We start from the raw sequence: 27,555 nt of genomic DNA, 5'->3' as shown, positions 1-27,555 counted from the left end.
GTCCCGAGTCTCTCTTCCTCTGAGTCCCGAGTCTCTCTTCCTCTGAGTCCCGAGTGTCTCCTGTCTCCTTCAGCTCAAGTCCACCAGAGTGACCTTCAGATGACCCCTGACCCCAAAGCCCTCCCCAACCCCTTGAGTGCAGAGGAGCAGGAGAAGGTCAGCAACGTGATGTATTGGTGTCTAAAGAAAGCCTCCAGCACTGTGGACTGGTGGTGATCGCAGCGTCTCCTTCGTGCCGCAGGTTAGAGAGCTGCAGGAGCGGATCCAGAAGGCGGCGGCCTGCACCTGCCTGCTGCCGCTGGGCCGAGACCGCCTGTACCGCCGGTACTGGCTCCTCCCGTCCAACGCCGCCCTGTTTGTAGAGGACGACGGCTTTGGCCTGACGGAGGACATGCTGCGTCCACGCAGACCCGCACAGGACGCCACCACCAAGATGGAGGACGAGGAGGGGGTCCAGGAGGAGCACACCGAGAGGAGGTGGGTCATTTTGGTCCAGTTGGTTGAGGTTTAGGAGCTCAGGTGTTCGGACATGTTTCTCATTGTAATTTTAAATCTTCCTCCTGGACAGTGCTGGCTCAAGCCCTGCCCCCCTCCACACCTGTGGACCGCCAGTCAAACGTCTCAACCAATGGTCTTTCTACGCCTCAGTGGAGGAGGTGGATCAGCTGATCGAGGCTCTGAACCCCAGAGGTCACAGAGAGAGCGGCCTGAAGGAGGCGCTGCTGCAGGAGAGAGACCGACTGACACACCTGCTGCAGAGCTGTGAGCGGAACAAGTACCGTTACACAGGTAAGTGTACAGTTACATACACACAGGTGTATGTACGGGTACATACATACAGGTGTACGGGTACAGGTGTATGTACGGTACATACACACAGGTGTACAGGTATTCATATGTTCATGACATTAATTTACGCTAAATTTGAAATAATTAATATGCTTTAAAAAAGACGCTCAAAATAAAAGCTGGCATACATATCTATATAAATATTTATTCTTTTAATCAAGCTATTATCATTAATTTAAGGTATACTGTATGCCGGTGGATTGCTCCCTCCAGGTGGGGACAATCTGCCTACCCCAAGCGAAGGAGTTCAAGTATCTCGGGGTCTTGTTCACAAGTGAGGGTAAGGTGGAGCGGGAGATCGACAGGCGGATCGGTGCGGCTGCAGCTGTAAAACAGGCGCTGTACCGGTCCGTCCTGGTGAAGAGGGAGCTGAGCCGGAAGGCAAAGCTCTCCATTTACTGGTCGGTCTACGTTCCAACCCTCACCTATGGCCACGAACTCTGGGTCGTGACCGAAAGAACGAGGTCTCGGATACAAGCGGCCGAAATGAGCTTCCTCCGTAGGGTGGCCGGGCTCAGCCTTAGAGATAGGGTAAGGAGCTCGGACATCAGGAGGGAGCTTGGAGTCGAGTCGCTGCTCCTTCGTGTCGAAAGGAGTCAGCTGAGGTGGTTCGGGCATCTAGTCAGGATGCCTCCTGGACGCCTCCCATTAGAGGTTTTCCAGGCACGTCCAACTGGTAGGAGACCCCGGGGAAGACCGAGGACACGCTGGAGGGATTATATCTCACGGCTGGCCTTGGAACGCCTCGGGATCCCCCAGAATGAGCTGGAATGTGTTGCGGGTGAGAGAGAAGTCTGGGTCGGCCTGCTGAACCTGCTGCCACCGCGACCCGACCCCGGATAAGCGGTTGAAAATGGATGGATGGATGTATGCTTTGTAATTTTCATTGTTAATTTAAATACTAAATTTTCTCACCTTTTTCATAAAAATGTTTGGTCATGTAAATTTAGTTTAAAGTCATGGAAATCCATTGGTCAAAATGTGTATGAACCCTGTATTAGGGGTGGGAGGGAAATCGATACAGCATAGTATTGCAGTACTTTGCGTGGCGATATTGTATTGATACACAGAAGCCAAGTATCGATCTTTTATTATATAAATTATAAACATTTTGCTCAAATCAATTGATTTTTCAGTTCACTGGATGGTGCCATGTTATTTTCTGGTGAGGTCAGCAGAGATCCCGGATCAGTGTGGTTGGTAGGAAGGAAACAAAAATGGAGACACCGGAGAAATGCGCCGTACGTCTTGACTTCCTGCCACTCGTTGCGCTGCTGCTCGCACACCTGTTGCTCGACACACAGGACAACACACAGCGCTGGTCAAAGACATTAAAAAAGCGTGAATCAAACCGGCTGCTGGTGCTCAAAAATTGCTTGCTGCAAAGTTGCGTCAGCCAATCAGCGTTGAGAAGCTCTCCGCCGTCCTGCCGCTGCTGAAACAAACTGTTGCTGCTCTGCCTGAAGTAGCGCTGGTAGCGGCTTCATTCAGACTCTCTTGTGCAACATTTATGACATGTTGCTCAGTTTGTCTGCTTGACAATCCCATTTTGCTGCAATACAAATTATTGAAGTGAGATGAACAGACTGAAACCTTTATCTTATTAGATCAAATATGTTGACCAAGTTTTCCTTTGGGGACAGTTGGAAAAAAGTAATACATCTCAACATATCGCAATACTCAATATATCGCAGTATCGTGATAGTATCGAATCGTGGGACCTCTGTGTGATTCCCACCCCTAGGATGTGTGTGTGTGTGTGTATATATGTGTATATATATATATATATATATATATATATATATATATATATATATATATATATATATATATATATATATATATATATATATATATATATATATATATATATATATATATATATATATATATATATATATATCTTGCTGTAGGATGAACCCCTGATCAACTAGGCGTATACCAGAGGGTATTGCATGGTGCTACAAAATGCTGTGGTAGCCGTTTTGGTTCAGGGTGCCAGTCACTCTGTGCAAGTCGCCGACTCTGAATCCAGCAAAAGAGCCCCAGACCATCACACTTCCTCCTCCATGTTTTACAGTTGGTGTAACGCACTGAGGAACCTTCCTTTCGCTACACGACGCCGTACAAAAACTCTGCGTGATGAACCCAATATTTTGATTCATCGGTCCATAAGACCTTCTTCCAGTCTTCAGTCATCCACTTACTTGTTTCCTGAAAAAGGCCTTTTTGTATAACTCTGAAATGTAAATTATTTTTCAGTTTTTGGTAACCTAAACTTTTTTGTTTAACCTCTGGCAGTTTGCCACTTACCTTTGTACCTTTTCAGGTTATTCACTGAACTTGAACTGCTTAAATTTCAATAAAAACTGGAAAAATGGGGGTGTTCTAAAACTTTTTATATATATATCTCTATCTATCAATATACACACAGGATTACCTGTAATCACGCCCCTGTCCTGTTTGTCCAGATCATCTGGAGTCGTCCCGATCTGTCCCCGAATACACCTCTGCAGCTGAGACGCTGATGGAGGGGAGACTGAGAGACCTGCTGTTGGACATCGAGGACCGAATCCACCAGGGAACCCTAGGAACCCTTAAGGTACACGCGCACGCACACCTGGTGAACACAGAACCCGGGACAGCAGGTAAGCTCACACTTGCCTGTCTCTCTCCTCGTCTGTGCTCAGGTGATGGACAGACAGGTGTGGCGCTCTGCGCTGGAAGCAGGAAACTACGAGCTACTGTGTTCTGGCGGCAGACAGAACGGAGGGATGAACGGACGAGTGGAACCCATGGAGGTGGAGTCACCTGCCCACCTGAGAGCCAGAGACGGGTACAGTCAGATGTGATTGAGGGATTCTCTTGGGTTCCGTTCATTCAGCCGCAGGGTTCTTAGTCATGGAAATCCTGGAAAAGTCATGGAATTTTAAAATTGTTATTTCCAGGCTTGGAAAAGTCCTTGAAAAAAATAAAATCCCAAAGGTTTTGGAAAAGTCATGGAAATGTGTTATATTAATATGTTCATGACGTTCATTTACGGGGAGTTGGAAATAATTAATATGCTTTTAAAGACGCTCAAAATATAAGCAGGCATGCATACATACAGGCATCTATTTAAATGGTTATTTTAATCAAACTATTGTCTCATTCATTTGTGTCATTTAAGGTATACTGTATGCTTTGGAATTCTCATTGCTAGTTTTTAAATACTACATTTTACTCACTTTTTCATGTATACATCGAGATTTCACGAAATGTTTGGACATGGAAATCCATTGGTCAAAATGTGTGTGAACCCTGCAGCCGGTGACGGACGTCGTCTTTCTCAAACACACAACACCTGTGAAACCATCTAGTCTTGTCCTGAAGCTGCTCTGAGATCAGCTGGGACGATGAGGACGGTGTTTTTGTGTCAACTAGAAGGTGGTGACATACATGTGACCGACAGGACACCCCCCCCCCCCCCCCCCCCCCCCCCCCCCCCCCCATATGGAAGGAGGGCTGTGATTTGGTCGTTATCGACAGAATTTTTAACAGTTTTTACTTCTCAACTCTACTTGGTGTAAAGTTCTGTTCCAGCTTCCTTTCTTTAACGGTGTGAACGTGTTTGAGTCAACGATCCAGATCTGATATCTCAGGCACACGGCTTCCTGTGAGGAGCCTGAAAAGAGTTGACTGGTTGATGAAAAGAGTTAGGATGGACACGGAGTCTCTGTCTATGTCTCTGTGTATTTATGTCTTTGTATCTCTGTGTCTTTATATATTTGTGTCTTTTGTATCTGTGTGTCTTCACATCTCTGTTTGTGACAGGCTGCAGGAGCTGAGGTCTGACGGTGGAGGGACTCCTCAGCCGGCCAGCAGCTCGGTTCGGACCCTGGCTCAGGCCCTCGCTCACATCGAGCACGGCATCGAGAGGCGCTTCATCAAAGCTCCGCTGGGTGAGTCACATGATAGTACATTTAATACAAGTGAAATTGAAGTGTACATACAGTGAAATATAATAGGTATTACATTAACTAACTAAAGGACAAAAGCGGTGCTAGGGTTATTGGTAGGGCCACGTAGACCGTGGGACAACTAGACCGGATTCCATGGAGAACATGGTCACATTAGACCAGATACTGGTGTGAGTCAAACAGACTGGAATGCAATGACGTTATACTGTGATGAGAGAAGATCCTTAACAGTAGAAGGTCGAGAAGTAGCTTTAGAGAGAATATGAGAAACCTTTTGCGTAAAAGAGATCGTGCTAGTAGACTAAATGACATGCCAATAATCCCAGAAACAACCTGAAGATGACGCCACCACCAGCCATATGCAAAAGAGTTGCGAAATATTCGCATGAGTGGATTACATGTAAAGTCAATGCACAGTTGCAAAAAGCGAATTTTTCGCTGGACGGCACTAATGAGGCGAAAAAGCGTTGTGAATATTCACTTTTTCGCCGTTTTCTTTTTTTTTTCAGCTCCGCCCGTTTTACGATATATCACAGTATTTTTTTCCCGAGTAAATGCATTAATTCATTGGTGCCGAAAAGGACCACCGGCCAACTGAACAGCTGTTGCGAGTGGTGAGCAGCTGTTTGTATCTTGGTACATAGAGGGTGTTAGGAAGCTAAACATGGAGGGACTTAGGACCCAGGGGAATGTCTCTTCCGGTCTTCTTGTTGTGATAGTGAGCGTGCTGTACCCAGCATGCAGTTCGGCGGCGTAATTTTATAAATGTACAATTATTAGTGTGACAAATTGTTTGTCACAAACTGTTGTCGTGGTGTTTAACTCAAACACTGAGGTCATGTTCTCGATTTGACCTTTTAAGGCCAATATATAAGTTGGGTACCGAGAACACGTCCGGTAAGCAACGCAGATTTTGGTGCTTCCTTCCGGTGCCTGAGCTGATTTTAAATCGTTTTTTTTTTTTTTTTTTAATTTTAACACTACTCGTTAAAGTTGGACGATATATAGATACTAAAAAGTTTGCGCGGTACCTGTACGTTAAAAACGCTAAGATTGTGATGTATCGATACTCTATTAAAATAGTGCGGATCAGAGTGCACTCGCTGCTCCGCTCTCTGTTGTTCGTCTGCATGCAGAGCGGGGCTCAAGGGGCGGGGCTTCCAGCGCGTGCACACAGAGATCGCTGGAGACACGAGCACAAGCTTTTGAACGTCCGTCTTCGGCTTGCTGGAACAAATCTCTCCCAGTTGATATTAATGATGTCGTGTAGTCCAGTAAAGCAGCAGTTTGTAGAATCCAACAGTTTGAGTTCTGTTGCACACGGTCCCATCAGGCCACCTGATGCTTTTGTCTGTTCTTTTTTAAATATATATTGTTTATAGTTTGAAGTTAAAAGGTTTGAAGCTGTATTTTGAAGTAAGTGTTTTGTATGCATTTATTTATTTATATTTATAGTATACTTTAAACAGTTAATATATTGTTCGATTTGAAGAAAAAAAATTGCCATGGCAATAAAAAAATATCGGTTCAGGCACCGTTTAGGCATCGGTATCGTTTTAAAAGTATCGGTTTAGCACCAGTATCGGAAAAATCAGGGGTGTCAAAGCTTTTTTCACCGAGGGCCACAAACAGAAAAATATCTAAGTCTGGGTTACTCAGGTTAGGTATATGGCCAAATGAGGTCAATTCTGTGTGTGTGTGTGTGTGTGTGTGTGTGTGTGTGTGTGTGTGTGTGTGTGAATGTGTGTGTGTGAATGTGTGTGTGTGAATGTGTGTGTGTGAATGTATGAATGAATGAATGAATAAATGAATAAAAAAAGAATAACATCAGAGGAAATTTGGCCTTTTCCAAGCTCCAGTAGATGTCGGTAGGGAGAGAAACTGAAGCTGCTTCTTCAGAGATTCATCACTGCATCTCCATCAGTTCTAGTTCAGACTTTCTTCACTTCTTCTGCATCATCAGGAAGGAATCGAGAACAGCTTGAATTCTTTCTCAATGGCAGAAAGATCTGGGAAGCGCAGACTGAGTTCTGTCATTTGATGTGATGACAGACACATATTTCCTCTTTTTCGCAGAAAGGTTGACCTCTGGAAAATGGAATATATGTATATATATTTTATACATGTAAATATGTATATAAATATATATAAAACATAAAAGAAGTATTAAAAGTGATCAAAAGCTTGAGGTTTCATGGAACGGCGTGGAAGTGGTGTGACGACTATTGCATATGGTTCGTGATCATGCAGCAAGCTGTTGTAACTCCACTGTACTTTGTCAAAACTGTTCCAAAGTTAACATGCTTTATGAGAGGCATGGCTGGAAGACTTCTGCATTTCAATATGAACTCATAGTCAGAGCGCCACCTACTGGGAAACTGGCAATTTTAACTAGAAATGAAGGACGAAAATTAAATTGGCCGACTTCTGGTACGGTTTAGAGCATGGTCCCAAGAGTTATTTTTAAGTTTACACGTGGTACATACTATGTTTAACGTACTCTTTGTTGAATTTAGTTGAATTTACCCCTAAGAAGTTAATGGGTCCTTTTTCTTTTGAACACAATGAGATACAAACAAGCTTTTGATATATTTTCATGAAATTGAACCTTTAATGATCCACAGAATTTTGTATAAATCGAAGCCAGCATTTAGGAAGATTTGAGGAAAAAAATGTCAATTTCAGGTCAATTGGAGATATGGGGCAAAAACTGTGGGCTTTCACAACTCACAGGTTGTCAAAAAAACACATTTTTTTTTAGGGGGCGCTATCTGACTTCCTGTACGGTTTAGAGCATGGTCCCAAGAGTTATTTTTAAGTTTTTATGTTGTACATACGCCTATCAAATATTGTATATCTATGTTGAATGTACTTCGAGGGCTGCTTTGCTGAATTTAGTTGAATTTTCTCCTTGGAAGTTCATTGGTCCTTTTCTTCTGAATGCAATGAGATACAAACAAGCTTTTGATATATCGTGATGAAATTGAACCTTTAATGATCCACAGAGAGTTTTGTAAAAATCGAATCCAGCATTAAGAAGATTTGAGGAAAAATTTGTTTTGCACAAAATTAAAAAAGGCGGAAATTCTAAGTAGGTGGAGTTTATTGTGACCAGTGTTGGGGTAGTTACTCAGAAAAAGTAACTAGTTACAAGTTACTAGTTACTTCTGAAAATTGTAACTAGATTACTTTACTAGTTACTGCATTTGAAAAGTAGCTTCACTACTAGTTACTTTACTTTTTTTTTTTAAGCAAATGTCCAAATTAACCGCAAAGATACATGGACAAACATCATGGCCCTTTCATCACTTTATTTTCAATAAAGGGCATCTCTTAGCCTTTCCACATAGTGTATTGTAAACATGTAAAACAAAATGGCATATAAAACTCAGCCATTAACTTGAACAAACTTTAACCCTGTTCACACTATCTGACCAAAGAAATATGCCTCACTTTAAAATCCACAAACAACAGGATACAAGAGGCTATGTATGGTGGGGACATTCAGGTCGGTCAAACAGCATAACACATTGAAAACAGGCTTTTGGAAACATGAGACCCCACTAAACCAAATGGGGGCCTACTCCTAAGAACAAAACCAGCTTGTTATAGGAATCATTGTAGTGGTTTAAGAAAAATAGAAAAAATAATGGCACTTTTTCCCATAAAATAGAAATAGAAATGCACTTAACCCCAACAATAGAAACAGAAAATGCAATTAAATAAACAGAAAATCCACTTAATATTTGCCTAAATAAACAGAAAGTGCACTACATCCTATGACGTTTATCATTTTTCTCTATTCTTCAAAATAGCGATTGTATCGCATGAGTAAAAGTCTCTGGAATCTTTTATCCGACAGCCTGTTCCTCCTTGGGGTCAGAACAATACTGCCCAGGCTGAAAAGCCTTTTGACAGTGTTGTAACTTGTTTTATTACATGATTTACTCTTATTGTGAAGAGAATGAAACAGGAAGTGCTTTTACTTTGAAGGCAGAAAGTACAATGATACGTGCTTATTGACGCTAACTAATGTTGATGTTACGTGTGGAAAATCTATACATGTCTGGTGCAAGAGCGCATTCTCAATCGCTTTAGCAGTTGTAATACTGCAGTTCAAGTGATTCTGTTCATACCAGACGTGTCTGGTCCTCATTAGAAGCTCCACGTCATTACAGACAGGTGCACTTGATGGTATTGGAGTGTTGTATTGCTTTGCAATATCCTTAATCCTAGGGAACCTGGAGAGAACCTCCCAGTTGGATCCGGGCACTCCGTCTCCGTCTCATCCATTCCCCGCTTCCCTCCTACGCACCAGCAGCTACGTCACTCAAATCACTCAGATCGAGTTCTGTGATAGGTTGTTCATGCAGGAAGTGTCGTGTGACTCGCGCGCCACTAAAAGAGAACTTTTCGGACTGGTAAAAATGTCTTGAGTAATGTAGGAACGTGCGTTACTGAGGTCTAGTAAAGTAGTGTAGTTACCAATATTTTGAGTGTAATGCGTTACTTTACTTCATTACCTATAAAAGTAATTGCGTTACTGTAATCCGTTACTTTGTAACTCGTTACCCCAAAAGTACATCGTCACTGAATGTGACGATGTACTTTTTTGTAGAGCAGACACAACCAGACACGTGTGCCAAATTTCAGGTCAATTGGAGATATGGGGCAAAAACTGTGGGCTTTCACAACTCACAGGTTGTCAAAAAAACCCACTTTTTTTTAGGGGGAGCTATCTGACTTCCTGTACGGTTTAGAGCATGGTCCCAAGAGAGTTACTTCTAAGTTTGCATGTGTTGCATATTCCTAGCACGTTTCATACATGTAGGTCAACCGTAGCGCTGGGGCTGCTTAATTGAATATTTGTAGGGGGCGCTATCGAGCCAAAGTGCCATTTTGAGTCAAATCACATCAGGTAACTACATCTTTGCCTTTTAATTGTGTGTGCCAAGTTTAGTTACGTGACGAGCATGCTTAGTCCCTCAAAAGTACCATCGTTGTTGACTGCGAAGGATGGGTCGCCACAGCAACAGCAATTCACGAAACATCAAAAGCTTTGTGGGCTGGCGTCATGAAAGTCTTATGTTTGTCTAGAAGTAATTGGAAGTTGATCTGATTGACCGACTAAGAGAAGCAAGCCAAAGTATAGAAATATTTACTTCCTGTTGCCATTAGGTGGTGATATGACTCTAATTAAAAATTAGACTGCACATGTCTTCAAGCCTGGAGGCTGATCAAACATGTGAAAGCTGGAAAGGATCTTTTCATGTGGAGTCGAGTTACATCGGTTTATTCGGTCATGGAGAAGGATTGAACTTCCGCGATGCCGTTCAACGGATCCTTACAATCTTCAAGGTGATGCATTACCAATGTCTTAAGTCTCTTCCGACGCATTTTGAGAGGGATCTGAATAATCTGTGAGGAGCACGGTGTACAAGTAGAAAACATGTAACTTCCTGTTGCCTTTAGGTGGCGCTATGACTAGGATGAAAAATTATCATATGGATGTCTTCAGGGTCAAGAGGTCATGACATATGAGAAATATGGAGTAGATTTCATCATGTACGGCCGAGTTAAAACAACTTCCATTTTCATGGAAAATGGTGTCTCTTTGCCGCTGCTGTGCGCTCACATAGTTCGATATTTTGAAAATCCTGAAATAACTTTTCCCTGCAAAGGTCTCAACATCATATTGCCCGAATGTGAAATCAATCGTGTTTAATCTCTAGGAGGAGTTCGTCAGAATACGCCTGAAAACAAGGAAAATGTCAAAATTGAGCGGTTCACTGCAGCGCCCTCTAGTGTTTGAATATTATGAAACAATTTGGGTACGTTAAGGGACACGATGTTGACATATGCTACAAAGTTTGTGAAGATAGGCCAAGTAATTTGGAAGTTATGTGTATTGACATATTGAGCCACGCCCCTAAGAGGTTAATTGGTTAATAACTTCTGAACGCAATGAGATATCAACAAAGTGGGAGATATCGTTTGATCACATTGAGCCAATGATTATCCACAGAAAATTTCGTAAGAAATGGACCCAGCGTTTAGGAAGAATGGGCAAAAATGTGTTTTTTACAAAATTCAAAATGGCGGAAAATCTAATTAGGCGCATTTTAATTTCATGGATGGGTTTTTGTGGAGCAGTCCCACCCGGACATGTGTGTAAAATTTCAAGTCAATCGGCCATAGTTGGCAAAAGGCGTGGGCTTTCAGCCTAAAGGGGGCGCTATAGAGACATTTTCTCAGACTTTTGGTCGACACCCAAATTATATTAAAATTTTCGCTGAGTCGGATGGGTGTGCAAATTTTGAAGAATGTAGGTTTATCCCAAGCACCTCTTTTCCCTGCGCATTGGTCGCTAATAAGAATAATAATATTAATACTTAGCATTTCAATAGGTCCTCGACTCTGACTACGTCAGTGCTCGGGCCCTAAATATAACTAAAGCTGAAAAATTGAATCTCGATTTTTGGAAATTCTTCATATCTCTTGTGAAAGCATAACTTTTGGTGATGGAAATTGGTTTACAAAAGGTTTTAGGTTCACAAAAGCAGTGGAATATATGAATAAAATGGTTGATACATGTAAATAAATGTCTAAAACCAAATTTTTGTATTGTTTTTTTTTTTTTAGTAGAAATGGGATCTTTCACCAAGATTATGAAAATTGACTGAGAAATGAATGCATACTGCAGAGCTAAATGTGCTAACGGCTAATGTAAACAAACTATGTGCGTACCTGCATTACGCCAGACTCGAGCAGCAAGGGACCACCTAAATGTGCTCACCCTGCTAGCGTAAATACGCTATTGCAACACAAAGTTTAGTATCTAAATACTTACCCATCTTCAAATGAATCCCTTATGTCTGCATATTCCTTTTCGGAGCAGGAGTCAAAGCCTTCGTCGTCCTAATCGGCAAAATCGCCGCCACAGATTCTTGTCTGAATGATGGTAAAATGTTGCAAGGCGCAGGCAGCGGAAGCAGGAAGTCTCCTTTCAGCTAGACGTCAAACCATATTTCTCCGACGTATTATTGCAAAGATATGCATATTTTAAAAATGTAGACGGTGTCAAAACGCAGCCTCGCGGGAAGAGTTGAGGAAGAGTTAACCCTGTTAAAGAGCGTTAGTTGTGGGTTATTAATTGTTATAAAGTTTTAACCATGACTAAAAGCATAACCATGACACGTAAGTAACTCCGACTACTGCGCCCTCAGAGGTGAAAACTACATTTTGCTGCCTGCCGAAGAGCGACAACTGTTACGGCTATGTGACAAATTAATACCGTACGAAAATTTGAAACCGGTATACTGTGGGTCTGCTCACAGGGGACGAGGACTCCAAGAGAGACCAGAAGACCAAGAAGAGCAAGAAGAAGGACGAGGACCAGACCAGTGACGGTAGGACCTTATTGTTTTATCATATCTTTCTTTTTCCTTTTCTGCTCTGATTTCATGAACAACTGTGAAGGTTAGTCAGGAAAATCACGTTCTACTCTCTCTGTCCCCTGTCTGTGTCTCTTTGTCCCCTGTTTGTCTGCCTGTCTGTCCTCAGACGGCAGTGACAGTGGTCGGGTCAGTAAGACCGTGTTGGAGCGCTGGAGGGAGTCTCTCCAGACCTGTTCCAGTCTGTCTCAGGTCAGAACCCCTCTCCTCTTGTTGAATGGCTTCAGATTATGTGGTGTGTTTATTGTGGGATTGACAAACTGATGTTTGTGTACAGGTGTTTGTTCACCTGTCCAGTCTGGAGAGAAGTGTCCTCTGGTCTCGCTCCATCCTCAATGCTCGCTGTCGCATCTGCAGACGCAAAGGAGACGGCGACAACATGCTACTGTGTGACGGCTGTGATCGAGGACACCACACCCACTGTCTGAGGCCCCGCCTCAAGGTATGTTAACCACACCCACTGTGAGGCCTGCCTCAAGGTATGCTAACCAGGCCAGTCAGGTGACACAACAAAGAAGATGGCTGCTTAAGACTTTTGCTCTCAATCGCTACCATAATTGATCACTAACTCACACTTTACCTGCATGAACTCTGCCTTAAATATCTTATGCCGTGTTCACACCGGACGCGGAGCGAATTTGCGGCGCGAACAGATTACATGTAAAGTCAATCCACAGACGCGCTGCGTTGCGAATTGGCGATTTATTCGCGCTAGACGCGTTTTGAGGCGGCGCAAACAGAACGTTTGACCTGGGGCGAACATAGCGAAGGACGTGGCGCGAATTCGCGTGAGTTGAATTCTCCCAACTCTGGCGGAGAAATCGCGTGACGCAAAGTTGCGGCAGCCAATCAGCGTTGAGAATCAGCGTTGAGAAGCTCCGCCCGTCACCACCGCCGTCTCCCCGTTTCTGAATGAAACTGCTGCTGCTCCGCCTGAACCAGCGCTGACAGCGGCTTCATTGAGGCGCTGTTGTGGGACTACGGATAATATTATGAACCCAGACACCATGGAGTTTGATGTTCCGACATATGTGGAGTTTACACAAAAAGTATAAAGCCGAACTGGTGGTTATTTCCATGGTGGATGGCATAATCTGTATCGTTTTACGGAGATACGCGAGACGCAGTTCCTGGAGGAGTCGGTGAAATTCACCGAGCTGTGTTTGGACGGAAGCCAGATTGGAATGGTTCATGGAGATTGTTAATGTCAAGGTGGGACTGTAATTGTGCGGCAACCACCCTTTCAAGTGTTTTAGAGATGAAGGGGAGGTTGGAGATAGGCCGGTAATTGTTAAGGACAGCTGGGTCAGCACCGGGTTTTTTCAGGATAGGTGTGATGGCGGCCAGTTTGAGAGTGGGGAGGGTACAGTACCAGTGGTGAGAGAGGAGTTAATTATGTTGGTGATCATGGGGGAAATGGATGGCAGATAGGCTTTGACAAGGGAGGTGGGAAGAAGATCGAGCTGACAGGTGGTGGTTTTGGCTTTATGGATGAGTTCCGAGATGGTGTGTTCTGATACCGGGGTGAAGTCGGAGAGGAAGCTGATGAGAGGTAGGCCAGTGGTAATCATCCAGGGTGGATTGTTTATGGAGGTACCAGATAAGGCCAGTTGTTGGTGAATGGTGTTGATTTTATAGCTGAAGAAGTCCAGGAAGGCAGTGCACTGTTCAGTATAGATGTCTGGAGGGAGGGTTTTAGGAGGCTGAAGTAAGTGGCTGACTGTTGAGAAGAGGACTCTGCTGTTGCCTGTACCAGTGTTGATTAGGTTGGAATAGTGTGAAGATTTAGCAGTGGTGAGGGCTCTCTTGTAGTGATGAAGGTGGTCCACGTATTTGGCTGTGTACCGTGAGACCAGTCTTTTTGTAGAGTCGCTCCAGTCGACGGCCAGTAGCTTTGAGCTGGCGGAGCTCCGGTGTGAACCAGGGAGCAGTGTGAGTAAATGAGACTGAGCGACTTTTCAGGTGGGCCAGGATGATGAGGGAAGAGGAGAGGCAATTATTGTAGTAAATTACAAGGTCAGCCAGGGAGGATGCTGGGGGAGGGCTGGGGTAAGAGCTGATAAGGGTGGAGAGATCTGTAGTGTCGATATGTTTGATGTTGTCTGTAGGAGATGGTTCTTTGGCTTTGTGTAGTTGGGTATGAGGCCCTGTGGACCAGAAGGAGCGGATGTTTGTGTTGCTGTTGTGTTGAGTTTATTGAAAGTTCCGTCCAGAGCCACGGTGGATGTATCTTGGTCGTTTGAGAATGTAGTGGTGGGATGCAAGCTGAGGTGGGGGGGTCCTTGAGAAGGTCCGGAGACGTAACATTTCCGTTGCCGAGTAACGGAGCGGCAGTGATGCGCTCGTGAGAGTCAAACATAGCGCAATCCAAAGCAGCAGATTAAAGCTCCACATGATGTGAGATCGGGGGCGACGTAATCCAACGGTAGATGGTCCAGGTGATAATGATGAAGCCACAGAGCCAGCGCAGCTGGGGCAGAGGAGAAGAGCGGAGCTCTCCGGCCATAGCTCCGCTGGAGACGGGGAAACCGGCTGGACGGCGTCGGAGATTAGCAGCAGGCTAGCAAGTCGGCAGGCGCAGGTGAACGTCCAGGAGAGCTGGCAGGGCGACAGCGGACCAGTCCGAACGGGTGTGCTTCGTGGGGCACACCAGAGCAGGCTGTCCAGCCACGGAGTGCGGAGATGAGCCACAGGAGTCCCACACAGGTGAACCCTGTACCGGCGAGGCTAGCTTCTGGCTAACGAGTGGCGAGGTATCAGACAGGTAGAAACTGTCCAACTGCTGATTCGGTGTTTGCTGAGCAAGCCAAGCCAAATCCAGCAGACGGATTTAATATATTCACACAAGACAATCCTGATCAATCAATACGAAACTTAAAAAAGAAAGAAAGACGAAAACACCGGAGGAAAACACCGGAGGAGGCGCAGCAGCAACTTGCCAGCGGACCCTCTCACCGTCCATCACAGTCTTAGTCAAGTTGGAAGGTTTCTCAGTTGTAATTGGTGCCGATGTGAATGCTGTACTGGACCGGACATTCAACTGCTCGGTTGAGTCAACTCAACACTCACATAATTGTACTACGTCTGCATTTCAGGGTCTTATGTCTGATTTTAGTCTCACTGACCTATATCCCGCTATCAACCCTACATCCAGACAATACAGTTTTTACTCAAATAGACACAAATCTTATTCTAGAATAGACCATCTGTTGGCCAGTACAAATACAAATTCTCCCTTGTCCGTTATCAGATCACAGCATAGTCATGTCTAAATGAACCTTGGCACACACGCCCACAAGAGCTACAACGTGGCGCTTTAATGTAACCCGACTGAGAAACGATACGTTTTGCACTTATTTTAGAGATGCTTTTTCTGTTTTTATTTCAGAAAATGCTGGGACCACCAATGACCCACGTATTCTTTGGAGTGCCATTAAAGGTTGCATAAGGAACACAGCAATCTCATATTCCTCACATCTCAATAAAACTAGATTAGGGCAAATTAATGAATATGAGACTGTTCTCCAAATTTTTCAGAGTAATCAGCAAAATGCTGGCTTCTCAGATGACAGGGAAAAACAAATAAAATCCATACAATTTAAATTAAACACCCTTTTAAGAGCTATGGCAGAATTTTTGATTCACAGATCTAGAAGAAATTATTATTTCAATGGATCTAGACCAAGCCACCTGTTGGCTCTAAGCCTACAACAAGGTGAGAAGGCTGCTAGTATTATATCTATTGATTCTGGCCAGAAAGTATTGACGGACCTTAAAAAGATACATTTTGAATTTCATTCCTTTTACTCTAAACTATATACCTCCGAAGTTCGCCCTGATGAAGTGATGGAAAAATTTACTCTACACCTGGTGGTAAAATCATTGATCAGGAACATTTATTCTTCGAAGCAGAGTTAGAATCACAACATTATGTCAATTGCGTATCCTGGACTGCTCAATAAATGAGCAGAGAGTTACCGCTTAAATACATTAATGACACAATCACAGAAGCTCTCATGACGTCTTCAGATTCGCTTGCATGGTCGTATGATAATAAGGAACACCACGTTCATCAAACAGACATGTAGGCATCCACAGTCTCATGACTATCAGGTCACTTGAAAAGCATACGTATGTTTTAACAGGAAAGTAGGTCAAATGAGAAGCCACAAGCCTTTACACAGTATATGATTTAATCAATTACTGTTTCACAGTTATATTAGAGTAAATACGTTTTTTCTTCCAACACAAAGCAAAATGTGATAGCTTTTTACAAAAAGTGACACTTCCAACTCTCCCTTGATGAGTCCAACGACTTCGGGGCCCTAATTACTCTGACCGAACTTAAAGATGCCATTGCGGTGATGAAAAGGGGGAAATCACCGGGATGGGATGGTATTCCCCCTGAATTTTACCTTACTTTTTAGGATCTGATCGGCCCGTTTCTATTGAAGATGATTAATTGTTCTATTGAAAGGAGTTGTTTTTTAGAGGACATTAACTTAGCCTTAATATCAGTATTACCTAAACCCGGTAAAGATCTGACTCTATGCAGCAACTACAGACCCCTATCTATCTCTACTACCAAGATTAAATTGTTTGCACGCATTTTGGCATCCCGCCTTGAAACTTGCATGATTTAAATTGGTTCACTCTGACCAGACGGGCTTCATTAAGACACGACTGGCTTCTGATAACATGTGTCGTCTTTTGCATATTATTCATGCTGTGAAAGATGGCACGCCTCCTAGTGCTGTCCTTAGCTTAGATGCAGAAAAGGCCTTTTGATAGGGTTGAATGGGTTTATCTATGGGGAGTATTGGAAAGATTGGGATTGGGGACAAATTTTATTAAATTGATCCAGCTACTTTATAAAAATCCCACGGCTACTGTAGTTACGAATGGGATTGCCTCTCCTCGATTTCACATCATACGCTCTTGTCGTCAAGGCCACCCCTATAGCCCCTTTTTATTTGCTCTGTCACTTGAACCACTTGCTCAAACTCTAAGAAGACATCCATCTATCTTTCCAATAACTTTCAATGACACCAGCCATAAAATCTCTTTATATGCTGATGACATTTTAATATGTATTGACAAAGTCCCCACTTCCATCCCTCATATTCTAAGTACCTTTACAGATTTTTGTTATTGTCAGGTTATAACATTAATTGGACTAAATCAGCTCTTTTACCTTTTTAAATCAATATTTAACACCAAGTTCCCTATTGTTAAACATTTCAAATACATTGGCATTGAAATCTTCAAATCCCTAAATACAACCATCTCAAGAAATTACTTGGACATATATAAACGTATTGAATCTGACCTTCACAGATGGACTCAGAGTTCAACATCGTTAAAGACTAGGGTTTCAATTGAGAAGATGGATGTTCTACCAAGAGTAAATTTTTTCGCATCTATGTTAACCTTATCTCAATTAAACTCCACTCCCTAATTTCAAGTTCATATGGGGTGGGAAACAACCACGAGTTAAGATGTCCACACTACAAAGGCATAAAACTAAAGGTGGTCTTGCAGTTCCAAACTTTAAATATTATTTTTGGTCTTTTGTTTTGAGACCACTCTCAATTTGGTTGAATCCAGAGGCATCGGTATCTTGGAAGCCAATTTAAGAAAACCTTGCCGCACCACACAGGTTAGAGGACCTGGTCTATTCCACTTAAACAAGCTAAACTCTCACTTGGCCCAATTATATCATTTGCACTATCAAGATGGCGTATGGCTGAAAAAGAGACCAAAACAATTCTCAAATGGCATCGCGATACCCCAATCTTTAATAACCGTCTATTACTTACCGGTGGTGCCCCGTTTTCTTCACCAACATGGGCAAGCAAAAAGATACACAACCTAGCACATATCTTTAATGAGAATGGTTTGAGGTCATTTAATGATATACCTACTACCTATGGCATACCTGGCTCATCTTTTTTTCTATATCTACAACTAAGATCTTCACTTAAAGTACACAGGGTTCCATGGAATGACCTTTTGGGATCACATCACCTGCATTCTATTTTGAATCCGCAAGGCCAAACCAAGGGATTAGTATCCAAACTGTACTCCTTATTCTCTGTATCTTCTTACAAAACCTTACATATTGAACAGGTCTGGGCCAAAGACCTCGTACACATGACGGAGAATGTGCAGTTGGACTGGGATTATATTTGGAAAGGTATAACTGGGGTTGTTCGAGGTTCCAGTTATACCTTTCCAAATATAATCCCAGTCCAACCATCAGCAGATTCACCTACATTTTTTACACCCAACCTATTTCACAACGAGGGAAGGGTTTTTTTTTTTTTTTAATGAAAATAATCACATCATCAATATGTACCCTTTGTACAGGAGGACTTGCAGGCTCTTTCATGCACATGTTTTGGTTTTGTAAATATGTAAATCTTTTTTGGAAAATGGTTTGTTTCTTTTTGACAACAATCCTGAACTATGTAGTTCCATGCATTCCTGCCGTGCTGCTTCTAAATGACTTTTCCGCACTGGAATTATCACGGCATCGAAAACGCATCTTCCTAACTGGACTGACAGCCGCAAAAGAAATGCTAGCAATGCGTTGGAGTCCACCTCATAACCTAACGAAACCCCAGTGGTTAGCTAGCTATCTTGACGTGGTGAACATGAAGCTCTCAATAGCTAGAATACACGGTGCTAAAGAAAACACTATTTTATCTTGGTCTACGGATTTAAGCAAAATTCAACAATGTATGTAAATATATAACAATATAATACATTCCCTTGTATAGCATTTGTAGATGTGAGGGGGGAGGGTGTCGCTAATAGTGGGAAGGGGGGTAAGTAACACTATGTGTGTATATATGTATCTATGTGTGTGCATGTGTATATATGTGTACATGTATGTATGAGGATGTGTATGTGCATATATACATGTGTATATGCGGGTATACACCTATGTATTGTTTTTTCTTTTATTTGTATGATTATTTGTATCTTTATATACATGTATTGTGCACACCTTTTCTTTATATGCATATCTAGAAAATCAATAACAAATTTGATCACAAAAAAAAGGTATGCTAACCAAACCCACTGTCTGAGGCCCCACCTCTAGGCTCGATATTGGCATCATGCTAACACTAAACACAAGTTCTTCTTGTCTCAGGTGGTTCCAGAAGGGGACTGGTTCTGTCCAGACTGTCGTCCCAAACAGAGATCAAGCCGCCTCCCATCCCGTCAGCGCTCTTCTGTCGAGGAAGAGGTGGCGTTGGAGCCAGAAGATGAAGAGGAGTCGGAGGAAGAAGAAGAGTCGGAGGAGGAAGCAGTAGTGAGGTAACTGTCGAAATATTCAACCTCGTCCATTTACAGTGAGATCCGTATTAAACAGCAGCTTCTCCTCGCAAAATCTCTGCAGAACTAAGAAAAACCTGGCCCCGCCCCTGAAAGGCAAAAGTCAACAGGCAACTGCCAAGAACAGCACACCCGCCTCGGCGGGAAAAAACTCATTCGCCTCCAAGTCAGTATCTGTTGTAGACCTGATCCCAGAGAACTTCAGACCTGATCCCAGAGAACTGTAGCTCTAATTCCAGATTCTATCCAATCACAGGTCTTCAGGTAAGAAGGCCACACCCCCCACAGTGAAGGCCAACACATCTGCAGGTAAAACTCCAGCCCGTTCTGGCAGTCGCGTCAGCGCCCGTCTGAGCCACGAGATCCCGGCACCAAATAATGACACCAAAACCTCACCGGGTCTAACGGAGCCCCGTAAGAGATCTCCAACAGGTAAACAACCAATCAATGAACCTGCCGACGGGTAATCAACAGGTAACAATTGCCGGCAGGTGACCAGATGAAGGCCGGTTTATGTGACTTGATTAGAATGTTGAACCAGGAAGTGAAGCTTCTTGTTGGTTCTCCAGGTAACATTCCTGAGCTGGATGCTGACCAACACCTGTAAAACCAGGAACCAACTACAGTGACCTCTCCCTCTCCTCCTCCCCCAGACATAGCCCCGCCTCCCAAGCCTTCCAGGCTTCTCCTTCCACCTTCATCCTCCTCCGCTTCGTCTTCATCAAGCCGACGCTCCTCCGGCAGGAACTACGGCGTTCACGAGTTGTCGGCCTGCGAGCAGCTGACGGTGGAGCTGGTCAGGCATGAAGACAGCTGGCCTTTCAAGAAGCTGGTGTCCCGGACTCAGGTGTGTGTGTGTGTGTGTGTGTGTGTGTGTGTGTGTGTGTGTGTGTGTGTGTGTGTGTGTGTGTGTGTGTGTGTGTGTGTGTGTGTGTGTGTGTGTGCGCACACCTGGACACACAGGTACATGTGTATACATCTGTCTACCTGTCTGTAACTTACCTGTCTGTAACTTACCTGTCTGTAGGTCCCTGACTATTATGACATCGTCAAAAAGCCGATTGCACTCAGCACCATCAGAGAGAAAGTCAACAACTGTGAATATCAGACAGCAGGTGAGGACTCTCACACTGACGGTGTTGTGGTGAGTTTGTCTGGTTGTTGTTCCCCTGTGACCTATTCTTGTAAAACTTCACTGATTAAAGGGAAGACCTGCTATTGTCCTGAGCACAGTAGTTTCTATTGGTGGCCATTCACTAATGAGCTGGGGGCGCAGTCGACACAGCTGTAGCTAACCATCTCAACTCTGGAGTAAAACCATGTGGGGGTCTTAGGCGTCAGTGAAGACTCGGAAAATAAAGACATGGGAGTCTGTGGTTGGAGACTCGGGGATAAAGATGTAGGAGTCTTTCGTTGGAGATTCGGAGGATAAAGACGTAGGAGTCTTTCGTTGGAGTCAAGACTCGGAGGATAAAGACGCAGGAGTCTTTTGTCGGAGACTCTGAGGATAAAGACACAGGAGTCTTTTGTTAGAGACTCTGAGGATAAAGACACAGGAGTCTTTCGTTGGAGATTCGGAGGATAAATACAAAGGAGTCTTTCGTTGGAGTCGAGACTCGGAGGATAAAGACGTAGGAATCTTTCGTTGGAGTCTTCGGGGGCGGCTGAGTATAAACATTGCTCTGTGAATATGTGTTTACCTTCCATACCTGAGCTTATATCTACTCACAGATACTATAGGCCTCGGACTCGTTCACACGTGCATCAAAATCCCTCCTCTGTTATGTATCCCACCCGTTCCACACAGACCCAACACCTTGTCACTCTGAAACTGCCAGTCAGCTAACCGCAAGGCAGACTTCATCTCTGGTTTTGCTATCAAGCAATCGCTGGACTTCCTGTCTCTCACTGAGACTTGGATCACACCAGACAACACATCTACCTCTGCTGCTCTCTCCTCTGCCTTCTCCTTCAGCCACACACCCAGACCCTCTGACCCGGGTGGAGGTACTGGTTTACTCATCTCCCCAAAATGGAGTTTTTCTCTCTACCCGCTTCCACTGTTTACCCCTCTGTCTTTTGAGTTTCATGCTGTGACGGTTACTCATCCGGTTCAACTAAAAATTGTTCTCTACCGTCCACCTGGTTCCTTGGGAGATTTCATGGAAGAATTGGACGTCCTCCTCTCAAACTCTTCTCTATCTTCACCAACCTCCTTCCAAAACTGTGGAGCAAGCTATCATTAACCAAGTCTCCTCCTTTCTCCACCATAACAACCTTTTGGACCCTCACCAGTCTGGATTCAAGGCCTCAACAGAGACTACCCTCCTTGCTGTCTCTGAGCAGCTTCACACTGCTAGAGCAGCCGCTCTCTCCTCTGTCCTTTTTCCTTCTAGACCGTTCTGCTGCCTTTGACAGTGAACCACCAGATCCTTATTTCCTCCCTCCAGGACCTTGGTATCTCAGGCTCGGCTCTCCCTCTTCTCATCCTACCTCAACGACCGCACTTACCAGGTAACTTGGAGAAGGTCTGAGCCTTGTCCTCTCACTACTGGGGTCCCTCAAGGCTCCGTCCTGTGTCCCCTCTGTACACCAACTCTCTCGACTGCGTCATTCGCTCACATGGCTTTTCCTACCATAGCTATGCTGATGACACCCAACTGATCCTCTCGTTTCCCCAATCGGAAACACAGGTAGCAGCACGAATCTCTGCCTGTCTGTTTGACATCTCTCAGAGGATGTCCACACACCACCTGAAAATTAACCCTGACAAGACTGAACTACTTTTCCTTCCAGGAAAATGCTCTCTCTCACCCACCCGACCTTCAACAACTCTGTGATGGCCCCGACTGCCAGGAACTTCGGTGTGACACTCGACAGTCAACTCTCCCTGACTGCCAACATTACTGCAACACGTTCCTGTAGGTCCATGATGCTCAACGTGTAGGTTCATGCTGCACATCAGGAGAATACATCCCCTTCTCACTCAGAAGGCGGCACAGGTTCTGGTCCAGGCTCTGATCATCTCGCGCCTTGACTACTGTAAGTCCCTCCTGGCAGGTCTACCTGCTAATGCAACCTGACCTCTGCAGCTCATCCAGAATGCAGCAGCTTGACTGGTCTTTAACCTAAATTCACACTACTCCGCTCCCTTCACTGGTTACCTGTGGCCACCTGCATCCGCTTCAAAACATTGGTACTTGTGTTCCGTGCTGTGAACAGATCGGGTCCAATTTACATCCAGGACATGGTAAAACCTCACACCCCAGTCGTTCGCTCAGCTTCTGCCAATCGGCTTGTAGCTCTGTCACTGCGAGCTAAACACTGAACAAAGTCCCGACTGTTTGCTGTCCTGGCTCCTCAATTGTGGAATGAGCTCCCCATTGACATCAGAACAGGAGAAAGTCGCTACATCTCTTCCGTCGTGAACTAAAAACACATCTTTTCCGACTATACCTTGAATAAGAAAAGTAGCACTTAAATGGCACTTACTTATAGCACTTTGTAGTTTGGCTTTCTTGAAGAAATTGTACTTTCTTGATTCTTGTTGTTCTGAGTTTGTCCTCATGGTTGAATGCACTTATTGTAAGTCGCTTTGGATAAAAGCGTCAGCTAAATGTAATCTAACGTGTGTGTGTGTGTGTGTGTGTCCCTGTCCCTGTCCCTGCAGGTGAGTTTGTCTCCGACGTGGACCTGATGTTCTCCAACTGCCTCCAGTACAACCCTCGCCACACCAGCGAGGCGAAGGCGGGGCATCGGCTGCAGCAGTTCTTCCATGCAGAGCTCGGCAGGCTCGGCCTATCAGAGCGCAGTGCTCCGGCGGCCAAGCGCTCCCGACAGTGACCCGAACGCACCCGTGTGACCTCCCCAACGTCCTCTCTGCTCATTGGGCCAGGGATGAGGCCCCTCATGTACTGATGGGTTGCTGCATGACCTTTGACCTCCCCGTGACAATCAAAACATTTCATAGCCAATATGAAGGTCATGAAGTCCGACACGAACAAACCTCCTCAAACTGTTCACTTGAAACTAATGAGAACCAGATCAATGTTTGTTTAGAGCTCACTGGAGACGAAGTGATTACATGATAACTGTGGTTTCCTCCTTTTGAGTTCATGAAACTGTAGAAACGTTGAGGAGAGAGAGAGAGAGGGAGAGAGAGGTGTAACAACCACTAAACAAAGTTCAGCTTCTCACCAGCTATTTAAATAACTCCCATAAGGACGTTTGTTTTCTCTCGGGTACAAAAGAAAATTTGAATGAAAAATATTTTCTAACATGCAGCAGAGTGTCACCGTGGCAACAAGGTTTCAGGCTAAATATCCTCCACTAGATTAGATGTAATCTTCATTTGTGCTAACATGAATACAAGTGAAATAAATTATAGTAATGAGATTCTCACACTGATCTCAGCCTTAAAGGGACAGTTACACTTATGTGTCCATTGAGGCTTAGCATAAAGACAAACGGCAGACTGAAATGGCTTTTGGTCAAAGTAAAAGAAAGAAGATAAATAGGTGGAACTGTTTTTTTTAAGAGGGAAACCTGAGCCTCTGTGGATCTGTAGTTTAATGTTTGAGTTCAGCAACGTTCTTCCTGCTTCTTTCAGCTGATTGTGTTTGTTTGATGCCTTTTTCTGTTGTGTTAGTATGACTGCTGCAGCTCAGTCAGAGTGTGTGTGTCTGTGGAGGTCAGCTGTACACTACACTGGAGCCACCGCTGCATATTTATTTAGTTCTGTGTTGGCTTTATTTATGAATTATAGAAGTTTAGTGATACTGTTCTAAAAATAATAAAATAAATTCACTTTTATAACCAGCTGCTGTCTGATTATTCTAACTATAGACCTGAAACAGCCCTAACTATGTTCTGTTCAGTCCCGGTCTGATGATCGGCATCTCGCTCGCTCTCTCTCTCTCTCTCTCTCTCTCTCTCTGCCTCTCTCTTCCCCCCCCCCCCCTCCGGCCACACTCCCCGCTCCCTCACCCCGGAGAGAAGCCCGATCAGACGGCGTCGCAGCGGACGAACACCGGGACAACATGGTAAGAACCTCCCGGAGACCCGGGATCGAGGTGGTCCTGGTCCACGTGCCGTCCGGGTCTGGCGGGTCTCCGGCGGCCCGTTATATAGCGGGATGTTAGCTAGCATGGCCGCCGATCCCGTTAGTTAGCCGCTCCGGTAACTCGGTGCTGACGTCACTCGACCGTGTCCCGGTAACGGACTTTGATCTGCCGACGGTACCGGACGTGTATCTGCTTTAATCTGTAACGGGCCGGGCCGCCCCAGGCCGTGTGGCCCGGGGCGGCCATCTTGGCTCCGCTGACCGGCCTGCACCCAGCCGGGACTCACTACCGGACCCGGACTAACCGAGACCAGCTGGACCCTCTGAACACACTAAACCGGGTCAACAGAAGGACCGGGTTCAAGAGTCTGGGTTTAGTCCAGGCTCATACTTCGTGAGTAGACAGGCAGGCAGAGAGACAGTCAGACTGCAGAGTCACTGTCTGTCTGGAGGCCTAAAGGCATTAATCTGCTGGTTAGTGTATATACTGGTTAGTTTATCGACTGGTTGATTAGTGTATCTGCTGGTTAGTTGGTGTCACTGGTTAGTTTATCTACTGTTTAGTTGGTGTAACTGGGTAATGTATCTACTGGTTAGTTAGTCACTGGTTAGTGTATATACTGGTTAGTTAGTTAGTAGATTAGGTTAGTTAGTTAGTAGATAGGTTCAACTGTCCATCAAACCGTCTGGCATCCAAGATCCACTATATATATATATATACATATATATATATATATATATATATATATATATGTATATATATATATATTATTTTTTTTTTAAACTAAAAAATAAGGACATTTCTAAGTGACCCAAAACTTTTGAACTGTGTGTGTGTATATGTATGTATATATCATGTACTGTCCTGTAGTAACAATAAGTTACATGTCCCCTGTCGACCAATCAGGCGTCAGGCGTGACCGTGAACGATGAGGTCATCAGGGTGTTCAACGACATGAAGGTGAGGAAATCTTCGTCCCAGGACGAGGTGAAAAAGAGGAAGAAGGCCGTGCTATTCTGCCTGAGTGAGGACCGGAAGAAGATCATCGTGGAGGAGGGCAAGCAGATCCTGGTGGGCGACATCGGGGACTCTGTGGAGGATCCATACGCTTGCTTCGTCCAGCTGCTGCCCCCCAACGACTGCCGCTACGGGCTGTACGACGCCACCTACGAGACCAAGGAGTCCAAGAAGGAGGACCTGGTTTTCATCTTCTGGTACGGTGCCCCTCAGGGACCCGGTCCTCTGATTTGATCTGTGGTCACTTATTGATCCAGGTCTGATCTGTAGTCTCAGATCCTGGACTACTTCCTGTAGTCTGTAGTGGATTCTGGTCGTGACTGTGGTCCACTTCCTGAAGTGCAGTGATTCTTAACCATTCAAATCAAACCAAGAGTGTGATCAATTACTTAATAAATCAATACAGTGTTAATATTTGAATGGGCCCTGTGGCACTTTGTACTTAAAGTTGGGCCCCGAGGTCAAAAAGGTTAAGAACCCCTGCTGTAGTGGATCCTGGTCGTGACTGTGGTCCACTTCCTGTAGTGGATCCTGGTTGTGACTGGTCCACTTCCTGTAGTGGATTCTAGTTGACTGGTCCACTTCCTGTAGTGGATTCTAGTTGACTGGTCCACTTCCTGTAGTGGATTCTGGTTGACTGGTCGTTGCTGGGTTTCAGGGCTCCAGAGAACGCTCCGCTGAAGAGCAAGATGATCTACGCCAGCTCTAAAGACGCCATCAAAAAGAAGTTTACAGGTGAGTCATGTGACGTGTGTGAGGTCATGTGATGCCTATGTGTCCTTTCCTAACATCTTCTCCTTGATGGGAAATGCCATGAGGTCAAGTTCAGGTGTGGTAGGTGGAGCAGGGTAGGAAATTTACATATGTTTTCGGGGGCAATTTTTGCCCCCACCGACTGAAATCCCGGGGCATTTCAATAAATATTTGGGGCACTTTTTGAAACTTGTGAAATAACATTCAACCTTTTTTCCAAATAATACATATACTTATTTAGGCTTACAGTATATGAGCAATTGTCATCAAATGGCAACAATAAGACTATTAGGCAGTAGTCTACAGATTCAAAGTGTTTTCTTAGATTTTTTTGAACAAAAACAAACATTGAACAGAAAACGTATCAGACAATCATATTCAATTTTATTCTTAGTTCTTTGTGGTAATTTATTGTTGTTACATTTTTTAAACAACTATTAACAATTATAACTTGTTTGTTTCTTTTTTTTTTAATAATAAAAAATGATATTACTTAATCACGTCGTACCTACTAGGGGTGGTATCTAAGATCAAGTTTCATCTCACTTCAATCATTTTTATTGCAGCAAAATGTGATTGTTAAGCAGACAAGCAGACCAACATGTCATCAATGTTGTCATTCGAGCTGGATGCGGGGGCGGGGCTTATCTCTGCAAGCAGGTTTCATTTACGCCTTGCACCATGGAAATAACCACTCTTTCTGCTTTATACTTGTTGTGGAAATCCCCAAAATGTCGGAACGTCAAACGCACTCGTGTCTGGGTTTATAATATTATCCGTAGCCACACAGCTCGGTGGATTTCACGCGAGGAAGTGTGTCTGAATGACGGCCGCTTCCAGCGCTGCTTGAGGACCCGCAGCCAGTTTGATGCTTTATTTTACGTCTTTGAGCAGCGGCGTGTCGTGCATGTTGTCCTGTGTGTTGCGCAACAGTCGTGAGAGCAGCGGCGCTACGAGTGACAGGAAGTCCAAACGGTTGATTTAAACGCAGACATCTAAGTTCATTGAATTATCATAATTAGTATAGGGAAATTGTGAGGGCATTTTTTTTGCCCCTCTTATAGTGATATCAGGGGCAAAATTATATTTCTTAGGGGCAGTTTTGCCCTTTGCCCT

The 27,555-nt window shown here is 44.3% G+C and overlaps 2 protein-coding genes across 2 annotated transcripts in view; both read left to right on the top strand.

Annotated features, from left to right (window-relative positions):
* baz1a (bromodomain adjacent to zinc finger domain, 1A) overlaps positions 1-24,418 on the top strand; it is a gene marked incomplete at its 5' end in the record, with an annotated part of 45,553 nt that extends 21,135 nt beyond the window's left edge. The window contains 15 exons of the mRNA XM_079227010.1: positions 74-156; positions 242-477; positions 569-789; positions 3,321-3,451; positions 3,540-3,685; positions 4,663-4,790; positions 12,146-12,217; positions 12,372-12,454; positions 12,540-12,704; positions 19,422-19,588; positions 19,671-19,772; positions 19,863-20,038; positions 20,260-20,453; positions 20,634-20,721; positions 23,277-24,418. Coding sequence (XP_079083136.1) covers positions 74-156; positions 242-477; positions 569-789; positions 3,321-3,451; positions 3,540-3,685; positions 4,663-4,790; positions 12,146-12,217; positions 12,372-12,454; positions 12,540-12,704; positions 19,422-19,588; positions 19,671-19,772; positions 19,863-20,038; positions 20,260-20,453; positions 20,634-20,721; positions 23,277-23,449 — 2,165 coding nt within the window. The 3' untranslated portion in view covers positions 23,450-24,418. The remainder of the gene's footprint in view (positions 1-73; positions 157-241; positions 478-568; positions 790-3,320; positions 3,452-3,539; positions 3,686-4,662; positions 4,791-12,145; positions 12,218-12,371; positions 12,455-12,539; positions 12,705-19,421; positions 19,589-19,670; positions 19,773-19,862; positions 20,039-20,259; positions 20,454-20,633; positions 20,722-23,276) is intronic.
* Positions 24,419-24,562: 144 nt separating this feature from the next.
* Positions 24,563-27,555, top strand: part of cfl2 (cofilin 2 (muscle)) — a 4,026-nt gene continuing 1,033 nt past the window's right edge. Inside the window, exons 1-3 of the mRNA XM_079219125.1 lie at positions 24,563-24,648; positions 25,576-25,883; positions 26,345-26,421. Of these exons, the coding sequence (XP_079075251.1) occupies positions 24,646-24,648; positions 25,576-25,883; positions 26,345-26,421 (388 nt within the window). The 5' untranslated portion in view covers positions 24,563-24,645. The remainder of the gene's footprint in view (positions 24,649-25,575; positions 25,884-26,344; positions 26,422-27,555) is intronic.

This window comes from Taurulus bubalis (genome assembly GCF_910589615.1).
Source record: "Taurulus bubalis genome assembly, chromosome: 1".
In the NCBI taxonomy this organism is placed as follows: Eukaryota; Metazoa; Chordata; class Actinopteri; order Perciformes; family Cottidae; genus Taurulus; species Taurulus bubalis.
Note: the sequence above shows the minus strand (reverse complement) of the source record. Positions and strands in the feature narration are given on the sequence as shown.